This window comes from Hydra vulgaris, chromosome 14 (assembly GCF_038396675.1).
Source record: "Hydra vulgaris chromosome 14, alternate assembly HydraT2T_AEP".
NCBI classification, from domain to species: Eukaryota; Metazoa; Cnidaria; class Hydrozoa; order Anthoathecata; family Hydridae; genus Hydra; species Hydra vulgaris.
The window spans coordinates 15,243,909-15,252,976 of record NC_088933.1 but is presented as its reverse complement, the minus strand read 5'-3'; the positions used below and the strand labels follow the sequence as shown (position 1 = coordinate 15,252,976).

The 9,068-nt window shown below is 27.9% G+C and overlaps 1 protein-coding gene across 1 annotated transcript; it reads left to right on the top strand.

The window, feature by feature from the left end:
* The first annotated feature begins 1,171 nt into the window (after positions 1-1,171).
* On the top strand, positions 1,172-3,810 carry LOC136090711 (uncharacterized). Its single transcript, XM_065817562.1, has 2 exons — positions 1,172-1,830; positions 1,937-3,810. The coding sequence occupies exon 2, from the start codon at positions 2,114-2,116 to the stop codon at positions 3,386-3,388; it is 1,275 nt and encodes a 424-aa protein (XP_065673634.1). The 5' UTR covers positions 1,172-1,830; positions 1,937-2,113; the 3' UTR covers positions 3,389-3,810.
* The last annotated feature ends 5,258 nt before the right edge of the window (positions 3,811-9,068 follow it).

Sequence of the window (9,068 nt, the reverse complement as noted above, 5' to 3'; positions counted from 1 at the left end):
TGCGGTCACAGAGTTTGAAACTGGGAACATTAAGTCTTCAGGAGTGGCCATGACTAGCTCAGTTGATCATTTTATAGACGATCAAGAGGGGTCTTGGAATATCACGATGGTTTTTCGTTCAAAAATTGAATAAAATTTTGTTAATATACTTAGTAAAAATATGATAAAAAATAAAAAAATACGATAATATATAAATATATATATATATATATATATATATATATATATATATATATATATATATATATATATATATATATATATATATATATATATATATATATATATATATAGATATATATATATATATATATATATATATATATATATATATATATATATATATATATATATATATATATATTAATAAGAAAACATCAAACAATACGAATTCTCTTAATACAAACAATAATTTATTTTATTTTGAGAAATTTTCACTGGGTTATGGATACCAGCATCATCAGCTCGTAAAATATTACATTACTATATAATACAAATATTACATTAATATATATATATATATATATATATATATATATATATATATATATATATATATATATATATATATATATATATATATATATATTAGGGGTAGTCATTTTGAGGGAATTTTTGAAAACGAAGTACATACCCAGCTAAAGTTGGAGCAAATATGCTAAAACTTAGTCAAAAAATTTTTTAGGTCAATCGGGTGACTTTTAAGTCCCCCTCCAGACTAAAGTTGCTTTGAAAAAAAAATAGGGTGTGTTCAGGGTGTTTGAGGGGGACTTAAATGAAAAAGTTATCTTCATTTTTTTTTTTTTTTGTTACTTGTTATCTATATTTTCATTTTAAAAGGGTATGTCATCATGTTTTTTACATATTCTTGGTTAAAACGATATATACGAAAGGAAAAAATGAAAATTTTATGTTACGCATGGTTACGAAAATCGGCAACAATTAAAAAATTCTAATAAAATAATGCAGAAGAAAATGTGCTGAAGATCCTGCACTGTATGTTTTAAGTCTTTAAGCGTTTTTATAAACAAATTGTACGTGAAATTGCGTTACGTTGTTTTATTTTTGTAAATAAGTTTCGTATTTACTTGATTGTTATTAATCGAATTGCAATATAAAGTAAAATTGTATTGAAGTTTTTAACTAATTACAAACCATTAAATCTATTTAGATTGAATACAAAAATGGAAAAAAAAATTGTAAAAGATATTAGGAAGAGAAGGTTTCTCAGATCAAGCAAAAGCAAACTTTTTATCATAAATGAGGCTAAACCAGCTATTACATATACATATCTAATTTAAAAAAATTGTTTTGAATTTTAAACTTTTTGTTAAAAATTAGAATATTGATTTTTTTACTGGAATGGATATTCTTCAACACATTGCCTACCGAAGATCACTTCTTCCTCATAATGTTAAGAAATCAAAAATTTTATCATGCCCTCCTAACAAGATTCAGGGTTACAAGAGATATGAAGTAGATGATTGTGAATGCATTTTAGGCTTAATTAAAAGACCATGGCTTAAAGCGGGATTTCAAGTAATGTCAGATAAAAATATTATCAAGAACCTAATGAAGATGGACAAGAAGTATTCAGATTTGAGTAGAAATAAATACAGAGGATCAGCTAGAGACAAGGTTAATTAAGGGGAGTTTATTTCATTTTTGAAAAAGCTGTTTTGGATTGGTTCTACAGATTTAAAGAACCAAATTAGGAAGGATAAAAAACGCTCAGATAAAGATAAACACGATGATTTAACTTTTTTGGAAGACCAGGAAGGACCGAGACATTTTAGTTTGGGATCAGAAGATAGAAAATTTAGCAAAAAGGTTTTATGTTGTTTTTAGTGGGTTAATTTGACCTTTTTATTAAAATTTGCTAATTTAACATACATTATTTGTTAATACACATATACCATGTTAAAGTAAATTTTAGGTTTCTGAAGGTGTGAGGAAGAGGACAAGGCTAGAAGACGAATCTCCTAAGATTGACGCTACCTCAGAATTAGACTTGAGTTTCACTGACACTAGCGCTGATTCTGATTCAGAATTTGAACCCGAAGTTTGGCATCATAGAAGAGCAGATGATTGTAACATTACTGCCAAAGTCCCTATGAATATTTTTTATGGAAATGTATCTATCATAGCTACAGCAAATGATATCTCCCTGAATGTCTTACAAAAAGTAACTGGAGCAATTCTTCAAGATTGTGGATTTGATATCGCAAAATGCAAAGCCAGTGCTTCAACTGCATTAAGGAAGATGAAAAAAACTGCTAAGGATACTGCAGAAATTGCTAAATTAGATATAAAGAAGGCCTTGGAAAAAAGCCGTTATCCCTGTATAATTCATTTTGACGGAAAGACTTTGTTTGAAACGAATCAGGAAAAAAGATTGAAGAATGAAAGATTAGCTGTGCTCTTTAATATTGAGGGGGTGTCGCATCTTCTTGGAGTACCTGGTTCTAAGAAAGGATCACTTATTAGGATTGCAAAAGAGGTAGACATATACCTTCTTCTACTAGCATGTAGGCATCATATCATTGAGCTTAGAATGGTTCATTTCTGTGAAGCAGTGATAAAAGAGAATAGCGTAGGGCCTGAAAATCCCTTATTCGTAAAGTTCAAACATATGTTTGAAAACCCTAAATTCAAATACGACAAAAATAACCTGACCTCTTTTGATTGGAAAACCGTTGAAGGAACAGTTTTGAAGGAAGCTGCAAGGAAAACTTTAGATTACTGTGAGACCTATATTACTAAAAAACACAATATGAGGAATGACCGAAGAGAGTTGGCTGAACTAACCATGCAGTATTTATCCCCTTCTGCACATTTCAAGCTAAAGAAAACTGGAGCTGTTCATCATGCTAGGTTTTTAGGCAAGAGTTTATACTATCTTAAACTTCAGCTTTTGTGCAAGCAACTGACATTTGTGCAAGAAAATGATAATCTTCGCGAAGATTTAAAACTCATCTGCGAGTTCATAGTATATTTTTACACAAGGTGGTACCTTCAAGCACATAAAACAATTCAATCTCCTGCGTCTGATCTTGATGCAATCTTTCAGATGAATGAGTATAAGAAAGTTTGCTCCAATCCGGAGGCAGTAGACGCTGTGTTAGCATCTCTTTATAAGCATACATGTTATCTTGATTCAACAATTATTCCCTTGGCTCTTTTGGATAAAAATATTTCTATGGATAAAAAAACAGCCATTGCAGATGCTTTGCTTTCCTTTCAAATGCCGGATCCAGATTTTTTTAAACATAGAAGCAAAGAACGAATAGACGAGATTAATATCATAAATAATATGAAGGTACCAACTCTCTCTCTTTTGGTTAATGAGTTTTCATATTTAATTTTTTTCAATGATAGGGTTGGATAATCAGAGAGTGAGAGACTGGTTGTCACTTTTACCCCAATATTGGCACACCCAGTCTTCGTTTAAGAATTTTAAAAACTTTGCCAAAATGTTAATTGTTGTCAATGATCATTCTGAGCGAGCAATTGGAATGATGCAGCAGTTTGTGCAAAGATACGAAAATGAAGATGACAAGCAGAACAGACTTTTAACCGTCGACAAAGTAAGGTCAACTTTCAAAGTTTTTGGTGTGGGAAAAAGTAATATTGCAACAAAAAAACTATCAGAAAGCCTGATGTCACTCTCTAAACTAAAGAAGAGGAAATTATAGACTTAGGAAATTGTTGTTCATTTTAAAATACTTATTTCAATTAATGCATAATTTTTGTCTTGATAGTATTTGTAAAGGTTTTTATTAAATGGTAAATTACTTGTTTAGTTCAAAAGAGTTAGTTTTTTTGGTTGATAACATAATTTGCTGATTTCATAACCACTTGCGTAACTTAAACTTTTCATTTTTTGATTTCTTAAATATCGTTTTAACCGAGAATATATAAAAAAAAATGATGACATACCCTTTTAAAATGAAAATATAGATAACAAATAACAAACAAACAAAAAAAAATGGAAATAATTTTTTCATTTAAATCCCCCTCAAACACCCTAAACACACCCTATTTTTTCTTTTTTGAAGAACAATTTCTTAACAACTTCAGTCTTGAGGAGGACTTAAAAGTCACCCGATTGACCTAAAAAATTTTTTGACTAAGTTTTAGCATATTTGCTCCAACTTTAGCTGGATATGTACTTCGTTTTCAAAAATTCCCTCAAAATGACTACCCCTAATATATATATATATATATATATATATATATATATATATATATATATATATATATATATATATATATATATATATATATATATATATATATTTCTCTCTCTCCATTTTTTGCCATATAAAAATATAAATACAACAAATATTTTTAATATACAGATGGCCGGGTCACGAAGAAGACCCAATTTGTCTTATTACCAAACCCCGAGAATGATTTCGTAAAAAAATAAATAATTTCGTATAAAATATATAAATGTTACCAATATATATAAAAAAAGACTTTATTTTTAAAAGGATAAAACAAAAACAAAAAGTTACAGGGTCATAAAGAATTTTTTTTTAAAAAAAAAAAAAAACAAAATTTAAAAATTAAAAAAAAAAAAATTCTTATTTAGTAATAAAATAATCAATAAAAAGTAAAATAACAAATTCCTAGAAATAAATACTAAATAAACAAGTATATAGAGATTAATATAAACTTGCACAAAGTAAAACTTGCAATAAAAAATAAAATTAAAAAAAAAGGTTTTAAACAACTTTTTTTTTTTTTTTTTTTAATTAATTAAGATTAAATACTAAAATTATTTATAAAACACAGAATTGAGAAGAAATTGAACCTTTCCAATTAAAAATAATTTTTATGTACTTAAGCATGCTTGAACCAAATCCATAAAAAGGTTGACAAAGATAAACTTTAAACTAAATTGAAAAAATTTATCTGTGTCACCCGAAAAAGTCAAGCACTCCATCACTAACTAGGAGCATTTGCTTCAATTTTACTTTAAATTCGTCAAGGGTTTCAAGTTTATTAGAAAGGATTTTATTCCATACTTTTGGTCCTCTAATGGATAATGAAAACTCAGTTGTGGCATTAAAATTTTTGGGCTGAATATAGGTGTTGTTTGAGTATATGGTTAAGTATCTATGTTTATTTTTTTTGAATAACGAATTAAAAATGTTTAGTGTTGTTCTTTTATTAACTTTATACATGAAAATTAAAAGATGAAAAATATTTATTTGGTAGACATTGAGTATATTCAGCATTATAAATAGTTCTTTGGAGTGAGTAAAACGGCCAACATTACATATTATTCTCATTGCATGTTTTTGTTTATTAAAAAGATTTTTAATTTTGTTTATATTTGTGCTACACCAAGCAATCTTTGCGTAGTTCAGATAACTATGAATAAAGGAAAAATACAACAATTTTAAACTAGTTTGATTTAAAAATGGCCTTGATTTATAAAGTAGGCCAATATTTCTTGAGATTTTACTTTCAAGATAATGTATATGATTTGTCCAAGTAACGTTTTCGTCAAGGAGTACTCCTAAAAATTTTAATGATTGTTTTCTTTTTATAAATTGACTGCCAATATAAAGTTTTGGAAATTCTAAATGGATTTTATCGCGTTCATGAAAGCGATGGAAAAAAGAATATTTTGTTTTATCTAAATTAATTGATAATTTATTTGCACTAAGCTATTCTGTGAGTTTTATGAGTTTCATGTTTTTACTGAATTAATCAACATTTTAATATCGTGAAAAGCGTGAAACAAATTTGTATTATCCGCAAACAAAATAGTGTCTAGTAACTTACAAGATTTGCTTAAATCATTAATATAAATTAAAAATAAGAGTGGTCCTAAAATTGACCCTTGTGGAGCACCACATTTTATATTCATATTATCAGTTTTTCCGCAGCTAAATGAATTTCCTATTTGACAAATAGCTTTGAAACCATTTAAAATTTGAGTGCTTCCCGTAATTTTCTAGTTTATTTAATAGAATATAATGATCAACAGTGTCAAACGCTTTGCTAAGATCAATAAATACACCTAACGTATATTTATTTCCATCAAAAGCCTTAAAAATATTTTGAACAAGATGAATAATTGCTTGATCTGTGGAATGACTTTTTTTAAATCCAAATTGTTTACTATAAAAAAGGTTGTTATTTTCAAGAAAAGTAAATAGTCTATGATGCATAGTGTATTCTAATAGTTTTGAAAGACGTGGTAGTATTGAGATTGGTCTGTAATTGGAAATGCTGGTATCATCTCCAGATTTAAAGACTGGTACTACCCTTGCAAGTTTAAGTTTATCAGGAAAGATTCCTTGTTCAAGAGACAAAGTAAAAATATGCATGAGCGGAGATTTTAAATGAGAAATTGATTTTATTATTACATTACTGCAAACATCGTCAACGCCTAGACCTTTGTTTGGTTTTAAATTAGAGGCAGCATTTAATAATTCTTTTTCCGTTAATTTATTACTTTCCATTATGGCATTATTAGCGGTTAGGTATGATTTAAAATCAGATTTATTAACTTTAATTTTTGATGCTAAATTTACGCCTGAATTAACAAATGCATGATTAAACGATTGAGCAATTAAAGATTCATTAACAATTTCGCTGTTATTTATAATGAGTATTTTCGGAAGGCTGTTACAATTTATACTTTTTTTACAAATGACGTCATTTAAACGCCATGTTTTTTGTGAATTGTTTTTAAACTTTATTAACTGGTTAGTATAGTGGTTATATATATACACTGGTTATATATATACTTGTTATATATATACATATATATATATATATATATATATATATATATTATATATATATATATATATATATATATATATATATATATATATATATATACGGGGGGTTATTCTTTACATGATCATAAAGATCATGTAAAGAATAACCCCCGCTCTCTCAATTTGAGGGGACCAAGTTGAGGCTATTGCAAAAAAATTTTTTATGAGTCTTGCAAACAAAATGGCTACATGATGCACATTGCAGACAGGTTTTTTTGTCATGAACACGAGGACACATATAGCATCATTCTATATGCTGCTCTTGAATTGGTTGACTTTGATTTATTAGGTTATTTTGTGCAACTACTTGGCAAAGATAATTATTTGCAGCTATTTGTAGAAGATTGTCATTTGCATCAAATTTTTTAATTAGAATTTTTGATAATTTTTAAAAAAATTCTCTTCTTCAATGAAAAGTCCCGTTTTTATAATTTGGAATTAAAAAGAATAAAATCAAAGCATTGTATGCTGCAATATCCAAAATATTACAAAACATTGTAAATGTTTTACTCTTTCGGCGACTTGAGTAGTACCAGACAACCTGATCGAACGGGTCAACTCCACGTTTGTATTTGTTGTAATTTAGAACATTATATTGTTTTTTTTGGTTCATTATGGTCAATCTTATTACTGTGATGGAAGGTTGATAATATTGCAGCTTTTTTTCTCTTAAGTACTTAAGAAACTATAGTAGAGTCATTTTGAAAACCAGAAATGCTAGAGTAAACTGGTCAATGTAAGGCTGGCAATAACTTATTTGATATATCTCCTTTATTTTTTTTAATGGCGCCAGTGTATATCATTTTACGTCCTGGCAATGAACGTGCAAGATGAATGTTTTTAAAAAACTATTAGCTGTTATGTGTCTACCACTTCCATTTAAGTGATCAGTTAGTTCAAGAACCATTCGTGTACCAACATAACGTACTCCATTTACTCTACCAACATAAGGTTGCAAGTTTATGAAATAAGAGGTTTCAGCATCACTTAATATCCTTATCTGCGTCCCATTCTGACCTGGCTTAGAAGATATAAACATCTTAAATGTACAATGTCCCCTAAATGTAATTAGTTGCTCATCAACAGTAAGATATACACTTGGATTGTAGTTTCTCTTACATTTATTAATAAAAATTTCCATTACATTTCTTAAAGGTGCAAGTTTGTCAATAAACCGTTTTATTTCCTTTTTCTCTTTCATCAAATCGAATGCATCGTTGAAAGTCAACAAATCGATCTCTTTGCATTGAAGCCAAAAATGTTTGTATGCCATCTACTTCAAAGCTCTTTTATGCTTTGGTTTTTAGAATGGAACACTCTAGCAAGGAGAAGAACTCATAAAGCTCATTTGCTGTCGCGTCAACTCATTTTTCTAGTCTTATTTTAAGAGTTTCAGCATAAGAACAGTTGACAATAATTATAATAACTTCTGGTGTCATAAAAAGTTTAAAGGCAGTATCCACACTTTGACCGAAAACCTGAGCTGCACACCTTGTGATTTTCCTGAACAACTTCTTCATTACTTTTTTCTCAGAAGATAGCATCATATTCATCGTCAGCTGTAATTATCTTCTTCATCGTCTGTAAGGTTTTCTTCAGCTGAATTATCATTTGAAGATAATTAATTTAAACCAAAAATAATATTATTAGCCTCGATTGCAGTATTTTTTTTGGGCGACATTATATAAATTATATTTATTGTAAAAAAATAATTTCAGTGTTTTTCAAACAAAATATGTGAAAAATATCTAACAAATATTTTAGGTATTACTATTTTGTATCAATAGTATAAGTATTTTTGATAAAAAAATAAAACATATGCAACATGAGCACTCAATTGTTGTAACAGTGATTTTATATAAAATGGATTTATGGTATAATTTACTCATAAAAGAGATAAGTAGTACCCCATACCTATTAAAAAATAACTTAAACAAAAGCAGGTGCTAAACCTAACATAATTTATATTTATTAATTTACTAACTAAAAAATTTTACATTGATAAAAAATGATAAAATTTGCGTGGGCTATTTTTATACCCCATGCAAATTTTATCATTTACGTCTTTAATGTAACTAAAATTTCAACTATCAATATTATTGTGACTTTTTTAGTAAAACAAAATAGTTTTACACTAAAAACGTCCTTAAATGATAATAAAAGATGTTCTGAAGTGGCAGTTTTAATAGACAAAAATTGTTGATGTGGTAATTAAAAATAAACTCTTCTGTGGTAAAATACCCATCCGTCCTTTAAGGGTTT

Coding starts and splice junctions, on each gene's coding strand:
- LOC136090711 (XM_065817562.1), top strand. CDS start 2,114: ATGAATATTTTTTATGGAAATGTATCTATCATAGCTACAGCAAATGAT.